This window comes from Takifugu flavidus, chromosome 6 (genome assembly GCF_003711565.1).
Source record: "Takifugu flavidus isolate HTHZ2018 chromosome 6, ASM371156v2, whole genome shotgun sequence".
Taxonomy (NCBI): domain Eukaryota; kingdom Metazoa; phylum Chordata; class Actinopteri; order Tetraodontiformes; family Tetraodontidae; genus Takifugu; species Takifugu flavidus.
In genome coordinates, this window is record NC_079525.1 from 5428403 (window position 1) to 5446506 (window position 18104).

Here is an 18104-nt window from a genome sequence, read left to right on the forward strand (position 1 = left end):
GAAGGGATGGAGACACAGAGAATGCAAAGCATATAAAAGTGAGAGTGTAGGAAGAAATATTCGGTGAAAGCGGGGGAAGCCTGGGAGTGAATGACACAGCAGTGTGTCTCCAGCAAGTGACAGCAGGTGTGGGGAGCTGGGGTTAAATATTAAAGCAACTCAGCAGTGAACCTGGGCAAAAGGCCCCATACTGATATGGGACATCCCAGGTCAGGACACACACTGAAATACACACACACACACACCACAGCCTGTGTGCAGGTACACAGACACTGTGGAAGGGGAGCGTACCAACACAGTGGCAGAGTGCAGCAGAAAGAACGCGCATGTTTAATTCACAACCGTCCATTTCAGCATGTTCGTGTTCTTATACTACGCACCGTGACACCCCCGCCCACCACCACCCCCACGCTCCATCCCTCCCAAAGTGAGATGTAGGAATTGAAGAACAAGGTTGGCGAAGAAATAGTGAGCACATCTGGGGTTGAGATAAAGCCAGCATCGTTTCCCAAAGCGGCCCCTCTGTAATGGAAGTACAACAACCTAAACTAATCCGGTTCCCCTCTTGGGCTTGCTCTCCCATTCTTCCCTCGATATTCCGAGTTCCCTCATCATGTGTCCATTCGTCCCGCACTACATCATCCACCTCTCTGAGACAATGCCCGTCTGTTCCATACTAACATGAAAAGTAAGACCAAGACAGAGACGACAGAGACAGGGAGGTGATGGTATATGTAGGTATATGTAGAAAAACTGTGAAAACAGAAACTCTATTGATTTAGTCTATTGTCAAAAATGACAAAACAAATTTCCAAATAAATAGTTCAAGACTGGGCCCAATCATCCCTTCTTAATGATGATTTTCAGGGATTTGTATCTGTTGGTCTGATGTCTATAAACATGGCAGCTAGACAAAGCCTTTATTTGAAATGTGTGACATAATCTTGACAGATCTCTTTGCTTAAAACGGCTTTAACACAAAATATTTCACAGTTGAACGGCCCACCTTCATCAGTTCAGAGCCCTGGCTTGTCTGCTGATTTGTGTCATCCCGGTACAATCGTTTCCCACCTTTACATGACATAAAACGGAGACGACGCTGAAAAACCAAGGTAATGTTAACCCACTCTGTTTTCACCCAATACTCTGGACCAGATTGTGCCATTAACACAAGATATGTCTGCTGCAGCTGCAGAAAATATCACTCACAGTTATTAGGCTGAACTGCTACCGGAGAACTGCAGTTTCTTTCCATCCTCTAGATTGGTAGCGTGTCCGCGAGAGCGCACGGCCAAAACCTGCACATGTGCATGCAGCCACATTGTTTTTGAGCTAAAAATGTGTGTTGGTGTTTGCGGTTGACGTCATCAGTGTTCATCCTTCAGTGAAATCACAAAGAGGGAAGGATACAGCTGAGCCCGGTGCCAGAGGGTCAGCGTGGTGAGCTCACGCTCACAGTGTGGGTGTCAAGCGCAGAACATGTCAAACATACTAATAGTCTTCACCTCCATTAAAGTCTTGCATGGTTCTGTCACCAGGAGATGTGACAGTGCCAGGCATGACATTGGAAGGCCCTTACACCCATTGACATTTTATCCAGAAGTGATACTGAATCAAGCTGTTCCCTCCCTCTCTGATCATGTTCTACCATTGGAGGCAACATTTAAATAAGCCGGCCCAGTGAACACAGACACGCATGTGCTGCCACTGTGCAGCATTCCTGCATCTCCAGTGGGAATCTGGGCCTAGCCTTTGCTTTAGGCTGGCCGAGGTGCAAGTCCAGAACATTTGTGTTACCAAAAGTCTGTGTGTCTGCAGCCTGCACGCTCCGATGTGCCATTTTCTGGCTCAGTGACTTTCTTTACCTGCCTGCCACTGGGCTCTCTCTGCCCTCCATTTAAACCAAGCAGGTGGTCTGGTATATTTACAGAAAAGTCCAGCCCAAACACTTGTGTGGACGTAGTTGTTTAGAGGCTGCAAACACACACACACACACACACGCTCTCACCTGGGAGAGGCCAAGAATGGCTGCTTGTTTCTGACCACTGAACAGTTCAATTAGAGCCGCTGGAGGTTAACTACTTTGTTTAATGGCACATCAAAAGCAGCATTTGAAGTAATCAAAAATACAATCCTTTTTCCCCCCCGTCATTAAATGCTTAGCGGGAGGGGGGGTGACATTCATCCGTTGCTCCTAAAGTTCTGCTCAGCCTCGCTCTCCTTCTTGCCTTTTTCTTTTTCTGCTTTCTCTTTACAAACACGCGCGGCAACGCTGTGTACTTCAAAAGGCTGTAGCGCTACAGTTATTGCTTCCTGTGTTTCGGCTGCTGTGCCCTGTGAGATTTAAAAGCTAAAGAACCAGTTGTGTTTTTATCAAAGATGCCTCAGCCCGTCTGTCAGTCAGCCCGGTCTACAGACTCAAACTAGAAATAAAATTCTAATCTTCATGTTTCCTCACCGCCGTTCGGTGCATCATAACCGTTGACTGGGTTTCATTGTTTGGCCCGGTTTTGTGAGGGAATGGCGTGGATTTGAATTTAGTTGACTTTTGCTTATCTACCTGCCGGACAGGTCAGACTTCCCGGCCCGCTTCGAGTGCAAACGTCTCTTTCTTCCCCTCCCTCCTGCGTTGCTGAATTATAGTAGTTTAAACATACTTAACTCAAAAATCCACTCATCCATTTCCGATTCAGATTCCATTATTTGTCCCACAAGGGGAAATTCACAGCGCAACAGCAGCAAAAACACACAGAAAATTGAAATAAGAATAGAAAATATATAAAAAATAATATATATATATATAATAATCCAAGATAAATGGATAATCAGTTCACATCCATTTGAAATTTCTTAAAGAATGTGATCAGAATTCATTGCTAGCTGCAGTTTTGCATGATTGAATGTTTCCATTCGATAAAGACATAATAATGTTTGAAAAAAAACCCAGTATGCGCGTGTGAAGCCTGCAGGTTTTGGCCTTCACACTGGGGTTTTGTGGTTTAGACGGGATCGTGAGCAGCATTTCAGGTAAGATACACATGGGTCCATGAAAGTCTAACAGACTCTCTAATGTGCTGGGACATCTGAAAGAAGTGTAGGTTGAAGCGCATTACCCATTATCCTGGTATTTAAAGAGGGCTGAGAGGAGGGATTACAGCCGCATAATCTTCAAAACACAAACACTGCAGATCCCAAAAAAGTAGGAGTCTGTTTTGTGCCTTGTGTGTTGTGATTCCAGCCATGCTTTAATGTCATCGTCACTTACCTTATCTGCCATTATCATAGAGGAGCCGCCGTGGACTCCCAGGACAGGAAGTTGTGTCTGGACAGACAGGAAGTCGAGGATCTGGGCGATGGCCTCCTGATCGGTGCCGTCGGCAAACACAATGCCGTGGAGCCGAGTGCGGGACAGAAGCTCACACACCTCGGAGCACAAAAAACACTCAGTGCTGAGCAGAGGGTCTGTGTGTGTGTGTTAACTAGTGACCATGTGACTCACCTGTGTGACGATGGTCTTTGGGTCAGTCTGGTTCATTCTCAGCGTTACTACGGAGATATCAATCGGATCGCCCGGGCGCCGGGGCGGACGGAGCAGCTGATCAGAAACGTGCCGCGTCTGGCCCATGACCACCGCCACGCTGAGAGCTGGGGGCTTCTGGGAAGCCACAGGCATCATCATCTGGGAGAATAGGAGCAACATCCAGCCTGCTACACCCATCATACCCTGGAAGAGACGGACACACTGCTGAAGTCTGATGCAGACACAAGAGGTGGAACTTCCAGAGAAGAGACAATATACTGGACATTTTATACACAGATCATCTGTGCTGTGTCATCTGGATCAGCACACACATCCTAATGGTGCAAAGATCTCCAGCGCCAGGTTTGTTGTTCTGTCTGCCTCTACCATGCGGATAGACAGCGCAGACATTTACAGCAGTGCAAACTACAAACGCTGTGCAATTAATTTAAAAAAAAAGAGTTTCTCTTGATTGAATTTCACTTGTCAAACTGAAGAAAAAAAAGTCATTGCTAAAGAAATGAAAGGTGGTGCTCTGCTCTGCCCTACTACCCGCGGAACATTTCTACCTTTTATATTCAACTTTATTTTGTGCCATTCATCCAATCGGGCTTAAGGAGATGTACTCCATCTGTCTTGCACTGTCTGCCTTTGTTTGAACAAAATCTATGCCTGTAGGCAATGTTCAAAGTAAAGTGCCAGCTGTTAATGGATAAAATAACCTTAAAATAAATGTGATATGATTTTGCTCCAACCACGAGGCTATGAGGGAAAATGTTCCAAATCGCTGAAGGCACACCGGTGTCTAAATCAATCAATAACATTCCCTGAGATGAAAAATTACATTTATTCCAGCTTTATATTCTATCCAAGAACCAGCTAAAGACAAAAGAGTGAAAGCTGCAGTTCCTGGTTCAGCACAGGCTGCTACCTCCTCCTGTAATGTGAGCAGATCCAAGAGAAGCAGATGAGTGGAGGAAATGCAGTGTGAAACACCCCGGGCTGAGTGGGAGCTAATGAAACCGTGATGTAAAAGTCTACGTTGCATCTCAGCCAGTTTTTTTTTTTACACCACAGTCCAGCAGAGCTAAAACACACCACAGAAGGAAACAGGAAACCAAACGACCTTTTTCAGATCTTTGACTGCCTTATTTACTCATTTTCTGTTAAGGTTTATTTTACTCCCTGTTTTCAATCTCTCATTACGGGTGGGTTGGTGTGTGTATCTGATCCATGTCATCTCACACCCAGTCTAATCAGGACAGTTAGTCAAGTCAGTACTTTCCCAGCTTGCTCACCCTGCCCTGGTGCCCACAGACTAGCCTGCAGCTCTAGCAGCACTTAGCATACGCCACGAAATCACACACCGCTACACTCCTGTCCCAGGGAATTAGCATCAGCTCCAACCAATGAGACAAGATTCCACTTAGTTTCCATAGAGTTAGCATCAGAGCTAACATCATTAGGAGCCAAAATGGTCAGCTAGAGAACGTCCCCCTGTCTTAATCTTAATCTTAATTATTTGTGGGTAAAATCTGCTCACCCTGGCAATTATAGTCCAGAAATCAGGGGGTGAGGGGGTAAGTGATTTCCACTGTGTTTGCATTTATGGTAATATTCCTCCAAAACTGAACATGCACAAGATTAATAATAAATCAGTTTTCGGCTGCATTATTAGGATTAGCATCTCGCTGACACCAAACAGGAATTTCACACTTTTTTAGGCCCTTTATGAAATATATGATTATTGGGAAACATTTGTGTACACCCATTTAACCCGGATTCCAAAATAATCTCTGAGTGGTAAATTCGATTTTTTATATTTATATGCATTTACATATATTGTTTGGTTCAACAACGTCAGCCTTTACTTTTAAATTACAGTAGTTACCTGTGGGTTTATCTGGATAAATCTATCTGGGCTCAACTTCCTTCTTCCATCATTGCCAGTGAAGCAGCTCCGCAGTGTGACGACACAAATTAAGCTTGCAGTTATTTCAGTACCGTTTCCTCAAAATATCCTAAAGAGATACTTCAAATAGCAAATACTTAACCTACGTGGGCTAATAACTCGACTAAACAGCAGGAAAAATCGTTTAGTCGCTTCAATTTATCTCAGCCGTGACCGCTGACGCGCCCAGCCTAATTTTCCATTGTCTGCTTTTAATCATCATAATGTGACTGTTCTTGGCTGCATTTGATGGAATTTACAGAAATGTTTGGGTGGATTTATGACCAAGTGTCTGAGATTATCACATCCAGCGAGAAGCGCTTCCTTAAACCACCATATAAAATCTGAAAATCGTTCAGCGATGCCGGAACGACTCGGAGATCCCTGAAGGCTGCCAGGTTTTATCTCTATTTTATCTCTATTTCTTTTCCAATAATACTGTATGTCATGCTGCTCCATACCCATCTGCTCCTTTACAATTATTAATTTTATATTGTATTGGGTCGTGGTGCAGCAGCAGATGGTAGCAGTGTGGTTACAGAGGGGGTAAAGGAGGCTGTCCACAGTCTAACAGACCGGAACCACCGTTATTCGGCAGAGCTGCTGGATTTAGGCTTCAGTTATCACTAACTTCTAATGTGGTGTTCAGGTTTCTTTCCCAGGCTCATGTAGTTTTAAAAAAATGCCCTGACGAACAGGTCCCACCTGGACCACTTGACATAATGGCAGGGTGGTCAGACCCTCTCATCACCTCTGATGGAGGATAATAACCTGCAACTCCGCCAATTTTAAAAGAAAGCTTCCAGATGACGAGCACACCATCGATGTTTCTAAAAACCCACTCGCCTCTGACTGAGAGGCTTTTCATGGTCTCTGTTTTTCCTGTTATGGCTGTAAATGTGACCCTGAACACCACGGTGACACTCCATCCTTTCAAATCCTGTTTGATCCCTATTAACATTTGCTTAAAGGAAGGATTATTTATGAGTACCCCTAACTTTATCGTAACAATAAAGCTGCAGCCAAGGGCCTACAACAGTTGGCTTCACCTGTTACAGGAATTATCGATATCGTATGACGTCATTTGGTCGTTGTTTCTGCGTGATAAGGTGTTATACAATAGAAGCTGGTGCTGTCTCCACCTTCTCTCCGACAACACTTTCTTCCCTCTGTTTCAGTTTGGTTTGTTAATCCCCGTAGTGCCCTGCACCAAACTCTGAGGGCCAGATTTATGTACATATTTGCACCCGCTATCTGCATAAAATTAGCGTCTGATTTACTAAAGCAGCAGCTAATTATCCATAACTGGGGCTGTCTTTTAGGTGGATTCTGCATGTGGATGTGTTTTCTGTTTGGATGTGAATTGGGGATTCGGTGTGAAAATAGAAAAATAAATCAAGCCAAGAGGAAAAAAAAAACCAAAAAGGAAATCAAATAGTGAGGCGGAAATGGAGCCAACTTTTCAGAACTTTCATTAAATCTCCAATTAAATGAAACAAAATCATTGAAGTTATGGAACATACTTGCCTATATATTAAAAGTACACTTCATTCCGAGCTTCTGCTGTTCAGTTAAGTCTAAAACTTTCCCCATTGTTGAAGTATTGTTGTTGTTACTGCACTCCTGAAGAAGCTGTCACTCTGATTTCTAAACAATTCAGCTTATCTGCCCTGCACACATTTCCGTTGTCATGGCGAACTATACAGAAGCTAGGGTTATTTGCTAGCGCTCAACTCTAGACCTGCACGTTTGTGCAATAAGAAGTCATCTCCTAAACTGGACCCCAGCTGAGCGTTCATCAAATGGACCAGAGCATGCAGTCAGCCATGTTTAGTGCATCTCCCCATTATGTGCGCGACCTTCCTTTAAACGCTAAATGCATTTGCATGAGGAAGAGAGACACACTTCACTGATCACACGGAAAATGCATCTCAGATGACAAGCGAACTGCGTTTCTGGGTCCGTGCACCAGTTTGATAAATACGTCTGCACATCGAGTGGATTTGCCGTAGGTTTGGTTGCTAAAACAGCGAATTTGATCGCAGGCAAAGTTTAGCGCTGACTTTAAGAGACGGGAGCAGCCAGAGATGATGTATGATCCACGAGGGAACCAGCAAGGACGTACTGGGAAATACGACAAACGTCAAATTTTTTAGATTAGTTCTGAAATGTCTGCCCCCTACTGGCTGAACACAGCATCACAGTTAGAGAGGCTATTAGCCAGCGCACGTTATTTGTGGACGATACGGTGACTGTAAGTTTGGCGACATCCGACCATTGTGTCTTGCATGCGGTAATGATGTCATGCGGCCTTGAAGAGACAAAAACGTACATTGCGAGCTCTGCTGACCTCAGACATTCTGTACTTTTAAACTCTTACTGTTCTTCCATTACCGCACACAACACAACACAAGACAACAAGATTCGGTCGGATAAGAAATGAATTCTGGGACGTTGTTGCCCCATGTGCACGCGTGCTCCTTGGAGACAAAGGGAAAATTAAAACCAGCAACCCTTTGATGTTTACATTGCAGTGACACGGCGGCGTGTTTCACGCTTCTGTTTGTGAAATATCAGAGAGATGAGTAAAACACAAGAATTAAATCTGAAGGACGACACGCACGCACACGCACGCACGCAGCGCATAGCTCGCACATCACGTAGCTTTAAATGAGTTTAACGTTAATCCAGCTGTCATTCCGATAAAAAAACTACAATAGTCTTTAGAAATATCACACTTCCAGCTGACATATTCATATTCCACAGTAGACTGAGCACTCTTCGAATTATCTGCATTAGTTATCTTGTGGGAATGAATGTGCACTCTATGCAACATTTTTTTTTCCCAAGTCACGCAAATGTTCCCTTTAGGAAAATACATATCTGTCCCTGATATCAGGCATCAGTGTGGTCTCCAGCTGTAGTCGTTGAGTGGACCACCACATTCTACAGCTATTTAACTCATAAATCAGATGTTTTTGATCATTTTCAAAGCTTTCAACCTTTTTAACCCTTTTAATCCTGGCGGCGACATAAAGTTGCTTCCTTTTCTTTGTTCGGCTGTATAAATAATGCAGCTAAACCCTGTTGAAGAATTCACAGAAGTTTCCCACCGAGTAAGTAAAGATTTGTAACATACATTTAAAATTGGAGTTTGTGTCACCCTCAGGCTTGTTCAGAGTCACGCTGCTGGGTATCAGTGCTTATAGCCGGGCAGGCTCTGAGTGGTGGAGCAAGTAAAGCTCCCAGCTATTTATACAGTTAATTTAGGAAAGGAATGTGAAGCCTACATATTACATTCTCATAAAACATTCAGATGTTTTTCTTTGTTTTACACTTGCTGCTTTGTGATGCCACACCAAACCACACTATTTTCTATACATATGTATATATATATCAAATAAATGCGTGTTTGCATTCTAATGAAGATCAATAAATTGCCCAGGCGAAGGGGCTAATGGATCACTGCTTCATCTCCACGTCCATGAATTTACACGTGTGCTAAATAACAATGATTTAAATGGACTGGAGGGGTTTCCCTGTCCAACATCAACCCAAACCTCCTGAAACTGAGTCAGTGCACGTCCACAAATATCACCTGAGGTGTAAAACAAGACTGTACGTCTATTGCAAATGTCAACAGATAAAACAGACTATCATATATGTTTTATCTGACCCACTGGTACTGGTAGGGTTTACATTTCCCCAGCTTGCTGTGCATCCTTTAAAGCTGCTGCTTCTGACTATCCCTCCACCAACAAACGCTGAATTGCAAAGTACAAACCTTTGTTGTCGTCACAGGACAGCAGACTGTGGCGGCGAGGTCTTGTTTGAAATATCACATTTGCATTTGTTTAGCACTGATGTCATTTTCTGAAGGCCTCCCTGCATGTTCCCACTAAAAGCGGCTGCATGCTGGACCGAGTCTTTTAACAGCCCCTTGGACTTGTCCCCACATAAAAATTTTAGCAATTTGGGGAAATGTGCATGTGTTGGGATCTCTGGGTCAGACTTTTAGCAAAGTCTCTGTTTTTTTTCACACGGGGGATCAGGAAAAGGGGACAATTGTGCTCCATTAATATTAAATGATAATAATGATGAATTAGTGAGAGACTAATGATGCGACTGTGACTTTGTGGGCTGATTTTGTAGAATAGGATGAGAGGTGAGACACACACCCTCATGAAGGGGGCTAAAACACACGCGCTGTGGGAAGAGAAACAAGGGAGATGAAAATAAAATTATAAACTGCAAGGTGTGTATAGTCTGGCAGGCTGGAACATTCTGACCTTGGAGAGAAGGTCCCAGGTTACAGTGGAAACCAGCTTGGCTTTAATATGTTTTGGCATTAGAACTGCAGTTTAGGTTATATCATCAGCAACATTTAAGACAAAGATCTGGATGTTGGCAGTTAAAACTATAACAAAGCTAATTTAGCCAGAGAAGGATCATAATTGGAACAACAAAATGACAGATTTTACAGCCAGAGGTGTGAAATGTGGAATATTTATGTGCTCTCGCAGCAAAGTAAAGTTGGAGTTAGTCCAGAACGGTATGAATGCCACAGTTAGAAGAACCCAGCACCATAACCTGAGACAAGGCCCTTCTTATAAATACACAATTTTCTCCGCTTTAAATAATTCAAAGGACTTGAAACTTTAAAAAGACGCAGAGAAGTTGTAGACAATCATCGGTAAATCCTGTTATACAATCTGATGTAATAATGGAATGAACGGTCCTTTTAATTATTAACCAAATACTGGATCTGTGATGCATTAAAAGTGTGCCACTTTTTGAATGATGTATCATTGTAAAACAGGAAAAGACACTGATTAATCTACGTCTTTCCCGATATCGGCATGACAGAGAATGACAGCGAGGGAATTAATCTGTGAGGTCTTCGGACAGCTCGCTCAGTCCTTCGCATCCTTACGTACTAACATTATATTTTGCTTTAACAATAAACAACACGTAAACGTCTCAGTATAAAGAAAGAAGTAAGCACCAGAACAGCAATCGGCCTTCCTCAACCTTAAACCTTGAACAGGAAGCTGAAATATCTGTCTAATGAACTGTCAGACTCACAGGTATATCAGGGATTTACGACTGAGAAGGGAATCGTTCATTAGGATGAAGTCCACTGCTTATTAGGCACGTGAGAGACATGTGAAAGAGCCTGAATGTTGCCATGCAAAACTCCCTATTACTAAGAGATTAATGTCTGGAATATCAGACGCTCCTAAAATATGCAGTCAAAAGCAGCTCCCCAAACATGTCCAGGGTGGGATCTGTCCAGGGGGGTCCGTCTATGGACGCCAGTGCAACGTCAGCTATTTGATGGTTTGCGCATCAAAGATCACATAAAAAAGGCTCTCTTGGCAGGAGGAGTCGGGATTCAAGCATCTCCACATCACCAGATGTTCCTGACTGAGACAGCACCTGTCACTGTCATGGACGGGGAGCATTTTACCCTCCCTGATATATTTTGGATGACTTGCTGAGGTTCTGAGGACAGTTTTGGCTTCATTGCTCTTCCTGGCAGAGTCCTCAACAAAATCATGAAGGAGAAGTGAATATAAACTGGCCAGATGTTAGCGCGATAAATTATTTAACCAATGAAATGCTGTTACTGTGGAAATGATCATTCTAGGAATAAAGGCCATATTTCTAGCAAGATGCAGCTTATTTAGGATGAGGTATGCTTAAACAGCTGAGATCTCTTGTTTGAATATATTCAATTCTGAAATGTTGAGTTTTGTTTATTCCTATCTTTATTACAGCAGTATCTATGTCTCCAGGCACAACAGTAGCCTAAAAATGGTGCATTGTGGAATGAGTAATAAAATCTATTTAAATACCACAGTGCACCACTTCACAGCCTGCACTTTATAAAACCATAATATGTTGAAGATACAGGATGAGCTACAGAAAACCAAATCCTGATCCATTTCCTCCTCCTCACTGTACAATCATTCCAGAACACGACGATTCCACCCCTTCGAATTGACACCAGAATCAATGAACGGAACGACGGTGCCCCACGAAGCCTCACAGGTGCAGTTTTCCCACACATTAGGTAGAAATGAGAGAAATTGAGGCAAAAACAAATTTAATTGAGGAGGCAGGAAGACGTGGATGACTTGCCCCAATTCAATTAAGGACACAATTGCTTCATTTGGAAGAAAATGTTTACCTTTCTCCATTCAAACCCCATTTGCAGAAAGCGGTCATGCATTTCTCTTTTTCCTGGTGTTAACAGTGATTATGAGTGGCAGGCAGACAGTCCCCCCCCCCCCCCCCCCCCCCCCCACACACACACGCACGTGTGGCAGCAGATTGTTACATACTGGTCACCGTGTTCATGAATACATAAAAGAATTGTTCAATGAACTAATGTTCTAAAGGGTTCCGCACAACACAGGCTGCTACCTGTTCTACAGAAGAATAAATTCAGCATCACTAGAGGATCAGTGTTGACCCACTGCATCCCCCAATGATGTGAACTGCATCCATTTGGGCCAATAACCTTTGGAAAGTTTGCTCTTAGATAGCGTCCTCAGGGCTCATTCCACAGGCTCTGGCCCAGAAAAGTTGCAAGGAGACGCCTGCAGCAGCAATATCAGTAAATAGAGCCAATAAGATGATTCCGCGAGCGCCCAGGCTGGAACGCCGTGCACTCACTGTGGCCAAAACCGTTGTCCCTAGGGTGATTTGTCATGTCTTTGTCCTGACAAGTATATCTGTTTGTTCTGGCCTTAAAAGCCTCAAATTCTTCCACCTAAACTGGCAGCATGTTGGTGTTTGATTGAGAGAGATTTAGGGTGTCAAATTAGCACCTAACGAGTGTTTATTTTATTATTAGTCAACAATATCGTTTATGTGCTCAATGAATATGGAAATGTGATGAGACAGAAGTAAGCATTGCATCTGGAGCTGACTAATTAAATTCCATTAATGACACAGTGGTATGTCTCTTTTGTTTAGCTCTTAGCTTATCAAGGTCACGGTTTTCTTCCTCACATAAGCTAAATTGTGCTGCAGTGGAACATAGTAATGAAATTCTGTTGTTTAAAGTCACCGAAGCCTTTAGTTGAGGACCTGCCGCCGTCGTGTGATAACATCCGAATCATAGTAAAGAAATCATAAATGACCCCAATAAAAGGCTGAGTTAATTTGCCACAAAATGTGTATGTTCTGTGATGTGGAATAAAGTATGAAAAAGACTTAGCAACGTATGTAAATGAGCTCTTTTTCATGGCCAGTGAGAGGAGAGAAAAGGGATTTAAAATGCCTGTGGAGCATGGCTACTTGAATGAACACATGTGAAACACGCGTCTGTTAAGGAAAAAGGTCCGACTGGTCCATCCTAATCCTCTTTCTGGACTCAGAGAAATCCCCTGGCTACTGAGATGGAAAAAGAACGTATTTTTATACAGCAAAAAAGAGATCAAATACAGTAGCATCGTCTACAAATACCAGACCAAGATGATTATTATATCAGACTATTCATATAAACAAACCTGGGGTTACAAATGAAAATAAGGGAGCAATTATCCTTAAAAGCCTTGAACTTACAACTAAAAATGAGCCTTAAGATCAGAGGAGAGTCTCTGGTTTCTATACATATTTTTTTCGCTCAACAGTAAGAAGCATTTCACAAGGAAACGAAAACTTAATGAGCTTAACCAAAACGGAAACCGATGGCCATCCATGAGACCTGCTGGTGTTTGGCCTCATTATTATCACTTTTTCTCTGATTCTAGCTTTTATGCAATAAAGATCCAATCAGAAACGCATTCATTTCCGTTATAAAGAGGTTTATTAATGCATCTTTAAGGTCACGTCCTCATGCGGCCTAAAGCCTAACATACAGGCAGTTTAAAGGTGGACTTTGAATGTGACCAAAGGACAAAATTCTCAATAGATGATGCCCAAATCAATGGCCTCCATTATCATTTAGCCATTATCATTGATATTCCCGTTCTCTGCTTAGTCGATACGTAAATGTAAAATATGACCATTGGATTTTTCACCACATCTGACAGGCTGCCGATACAGGCTGATAATGGCCATAAATAACGTTAAGTCTCTTTAACCTTTTAGCTGTTTAACAAATACAGCGGTCGATAGCAGCATCCCGCTATAGGTCAAAGATGATTAATGTAGAGTGGCGAGCGCCGGCTCATATCTATTAGCGTTATCTGGAGACTCACTGAGTGGCTGATGAAATCTGAATCGCGTCCGATTCATAAATGTCGTACAGTTCGTCAAACACCTCCACAGAGGAACTGGGTTAAAATATTCTCTTTCACCATCCATGCCGTTACTTCAGAGACTTGGCCTTGCCTGCCTTGAAAGATTAAAATAGAAAAATGACCAACTGCAATTTTGAGATTCACGGGCAAAATACGTATGTGGCATTTCCTTGGTCACAGCTCTTTTCTGCCTGTCATGCCTCTAAATACAGCCCCAAACCACCGCTCATCTAGGATCAAGATTATCCCGATTTGCTACATCAGAATGATCTGCCTTTGAGTCACCAAGAGCACAGATACAAGATTTAAGATTGATTTAAAAATAAAGTAGCACTTGGTTTCCGCACAAATCTCTGCCTGAGCAAAAGCAGCTGTTATTTTCCAGGTGCTAAACCCCAATTCTCATCCTTATTTCAATCCGATTACTTAAATCCTTTCAGTTAAGTCAGAAAACTGGGTTGGAACTTGATGTGAAAGTGTGAAAACACTGAAAAACTCCCAAAACAAAACCGGGGCAGCTGTGTTGAGTCAGTTAAACATTAGGTCTCCGGAGCTGCGAATGTCCAAATGAATGCTAATTACGTTACATGGCTTTTTTGGTGAAAATGGATGTTTCCTTTAAAAAAGAAAAAGAAACAATGTCTCTTTTACTAAATGAGACGTAACTTTAGAAACATGATCGAAACTGAACTGATCAATTTCTGCATGGATCTAACCCTCATTGGTATCAATCTGACTGGCTCACTCATTAAACGAGGACGTCAGCTGTTTTCTGATTAAATGATTAAACTGAAAACCTTCTGAAGAGGCTTTTGGGTTATTAACTTATGTCTGACGCTGCACTATCGCCCATCAATATACAGAAGCTCAGCAGGGGTCAAATGACTCATTATCATATGTCACACGCTCTTTTTCATTGGTAATTGCCTGGAAGAGGATAATGAAAACACTAATTTTCATCCCTCGCAGGGAATACATGTGAGACATTTGACCTGTGATCATGAATACCAATAAGACAGCGGTGAATGTAGGGCATCAGTCTTTACAGCCGTCAAACGCTGACAAATTGCTCCATTTTTTTAGCCGCTCAGAATCAAATGCATGCAAATTTGGTTTGAGGATTATCTGATTGGGTTCGGGAAGAGCGGAAAATTCACTTTGAAGAGAAAGAAAATGACAAACTGAAGCGATATTCTAGTAAGAAATGCAGAGAAAGTGTTTGCTGGGTTGTTCAACCAGAAAGGAAAGCAGAGAGAAGCAGAATGTTTGCTGTAGTTTTATCTCAGGATATGTCAATATGCCTCCTTCAGGACAAATACTGCTACAATGCAGGGCAGGAAAGTGCATATCCACCCACAGATTCTTTCTCTTTTTTGAAGCATTTTCATAATAATTATTCATTTTATGCTCTTGGTCTAAACCGTGTACTCCTACCCAAAGCCCTCGATATCTTTCTGAAGAAGAAAAAAAAAACCACGCTAATTCTAACTGCGCCTTAATCTACGTGTGCTACAAAATAGCAAAAAACACCCCATTTACGTCACAGCATCCAGTTTGAATCACTGGGATATTTTAAAACGAAGCCCATCATCTAGTTAAATCCTACAAGAAGTTGAAATATCAGATGGATCTTTCTCAGAGGAACGCTTCTGCACAACAGCCCTCTGAACGCTTCCCTGCTTGGAGGCATATGTAGACTTTGGGCTGATTTTGATCTCTACCTGAGGAACAATTCTCATGCATTTTTTATAAAAACACCACCATGACGGAGGGGGTCCAAGTGCTCATGTTAGCCATTTTTAAGAAAAATCTTCCAGGTCTCAGAAGGAGAGACGCAAGCCTTTTTTTTATCTTTGTAACTGGCCCAAGTTTGAGCCAATATGGCAAGCTCCACGTTAGAGGGCCATATTTTTGAATCACAATCACTTGTTGAGAACATCACACTAGAGGTGAAGGACTGAACTGCCTGGACTGCGGAGAAACCGCACCGACAAGCTGCTGCAAGGCGATAAATTCTCTACCTGGTTTGCCAACAGCAGAGACGGTTCAGTGAACAGGTAAGTAAGATGCATCTTGACAGATAACTTCAACACTCAAGTCACGCTGGAAACAAAACGAGAGTCAGAATCTGGTATCGTTGCTCATTGTTATTGCATCAGGAGTTAATACGGGACTAACAGATGCAAAGCGGAGCAGCAAACACAAACTGGTGACAACAAGAAAAGAAGAGCTAGCTTGAGAAAAGGGATGTCTTTAAGGTGTTATGACATCACAGCCAGAACTCACTGTAGCTTTGCACAGCATATTGATATTAATGAAGACAGCAACAGCTCCCGACATTCACTGCTCCACCACTCGACTGCATTTATGCCCTACAGAGTTGATCTACTTTTGTGTCATCCCACTATTCAGGAAAATAGGCTACTGCTGAGTGCAGCCGCCGTCTCTCTCTCTCTCTCCACTTCTCCACAACACCATCATGACTCTGGTGTTGCATTAATTAAACCAGAAATTTCTACATGAAATGGGAGAAACAATCATGGGTGAAACAGAGAGACGACGAGTTAATGGAACCGAGGTCTTAAATCCATATTTATAGCCAGGCACTTTGAAGATTTTTGTTATCCTGCATGCATCCGTATGCCTGTGTGTAGGCTATTTTATGTGCTTGAGATATCTTGCATGTCCCTGTGAGGAGGAGAAGGCACTTTGTGTGTCAGACTTGGCACGGGGAGCGGAATGAAAGCGGAAGAAAATGTGTTTCTACAACGTGACTGCATTCAAAGCCTGAAAACTGTAATTTGAGATATGAATTCATTACACGGCCTCTCGCCATTTGCCGGGGATAATGTGGTGCAACAGCGCCTCTTAGTGTCCATCTAAGCCATGTCCGAGGCGCTCTGGCAGAGCGTGCCCTCCCCTCCTCACACACACACACACACACCACACACACACACACACCTTCACCAGCCCCGGCATTTACCTTCTGTGTCACAATGCGCGACTGCTGCGGTTTTGCCGTCGAGGAGGTTGTGCGGCTTCTTCTTCGGTGTCCGTGCCGTGGATGCGGGGGTTTAGTGGCGTGGCGTGGAGGCCCCTGGGGCCAACCACCGTGACCTCTCCGTTTACTGGCATTTCGGTTCCTTTTCACAGTCAAACCAAAGGAAAAGTGTTCAAACTTGATCTGAAAAACAGGGAAATACACATACATATATGTCGACATCCATGTATACGTACATGTGCACGCTCGTCACTCACGCATGATAAACGTCCATCTGACTTGTTCAATTTGGGCGCGCGTCTCCATGAAGAAATGTGACATTTTTTTGTGCAGTTAGATCCAAACCAAATGTGCCGTTGGGCACGCGCGTGTGGAGAGAAGCGCGCGCACGCGTGTGACTCTTTTGGGCTCGGGCTTGCGTGACGAAAACGCAAGTTAAATTTAAAGGTGAAATGATGCACGGCGAAACAGTGGGCTATGCGTTTGCGCGTGTGGGTGCGTGCGCGTCGAGAGGGCGTCAAAAACAGCCTGTGGCTCCTGAGCGAATATTCCTCTCACGCTCCTCTCCCCGCCGGGCTGGTCTATCTAGGGCATGCAGCAGGTTGCGCGTCGGGGACTCGGCTCGGACGAACGACGGGGCGGTGCGGTGCGGTGCGGTGCGGTGCGGTGCGGTGCGGTGCGGTGGGGAGCGCACCAAAATAAAGCTGCCTCCGTTCCACTTCCACACAGAGTGGAAGGGAAATCAATGAACCCCGACAAATACCGCTCTTTCCGCGTCACCAACGACGCGCGGAGAGTAAGCTACTTCCCAAACAAGCTTTCCCCAAAAAAACAAAAATGCAATAACAAAATAAATAAATAATATGTGCGTAAAAAAAAAAAGGAAATGAAAAATACAGTGAAATTGAGCGAACTCACCCCATTCCCGTGACACATCTCTCCAGGCGGCCAGGTGGAGATGACATTGCAGCCTGTTACTCCATTCAGGTGCCCTCAGCCAGAGTGAGAATCACATATGACTGCCCTCTTTCAAATTAATCCATTAATTTCCCCCCCCATCCAGCCAGTCCTCCCCCCCCCCCAAAAAAAAAAAACCCCAAAAAAACCCAGCACGGCACCGCACGGATAATTCCACCTGTCTGCCCACTCCACCACCACCTCTCCCCCTAAAAGATCGGTAGTATTCCTCTCGGTGAAATAATGTCCAGTCCGGGCTGCTGCGGGGAGCTACTGGGGGAGATGGTTCAAAACCAGTAGTTGTCTGGGATCCAGAAGAAGCGGAGTCTCCGGCGGCCCAGCGCGTTCCGCAGTGAGGGCTCGTGGACAGCTCCGCGCGCCTCCACCTCCACCGCCGCCTCCTCCTCGCGCCGCTCGCGG

The 18104-nt window shown here is 43.7% G+C and overlaps 1 protein-coding gene across 2 annotated transcripts in view; it reads right to left on the reverse strand.

The window, feature by feature from the left end:
* Positions 1-17801, reverse strand: part of grin2ab (glutamate receptor, ionotropic, N-methyl D-aspartate 2A, b) — a 64129-nt gene extending 46328 nt beyond the window's left edge. Inside the window, exons 1-4 of one of the 2 annotated variants that reach the window (XM_057034727.1) lie at positions 17646-17801; positions 16710-16910; positions 3500-3724; positions 3266-3424 (exon numbers count right to left, since the gene is read on the reverse strand). In XM_057034727.1, coding sequence (XP_056890707.1) covers positions 3266-3424; positions 3500-3724; positions 16710-16910; positions 17646-17663 — 603 coding nt within the window. In that variant the 5' untranslated portion in view covers positions 17664-17801. Of the gene's footprint in view, positions 1-3265; positions 3425-3499; positions 3725-16709; positions 16911-16963; positions 17081-17645 lie in introns of those variants that run through there. The other variant, XM_057034728.1, reaches the window with a different exon arrangement.
* Positions 17802-18104: the final 303 nt, after the last annotated feature.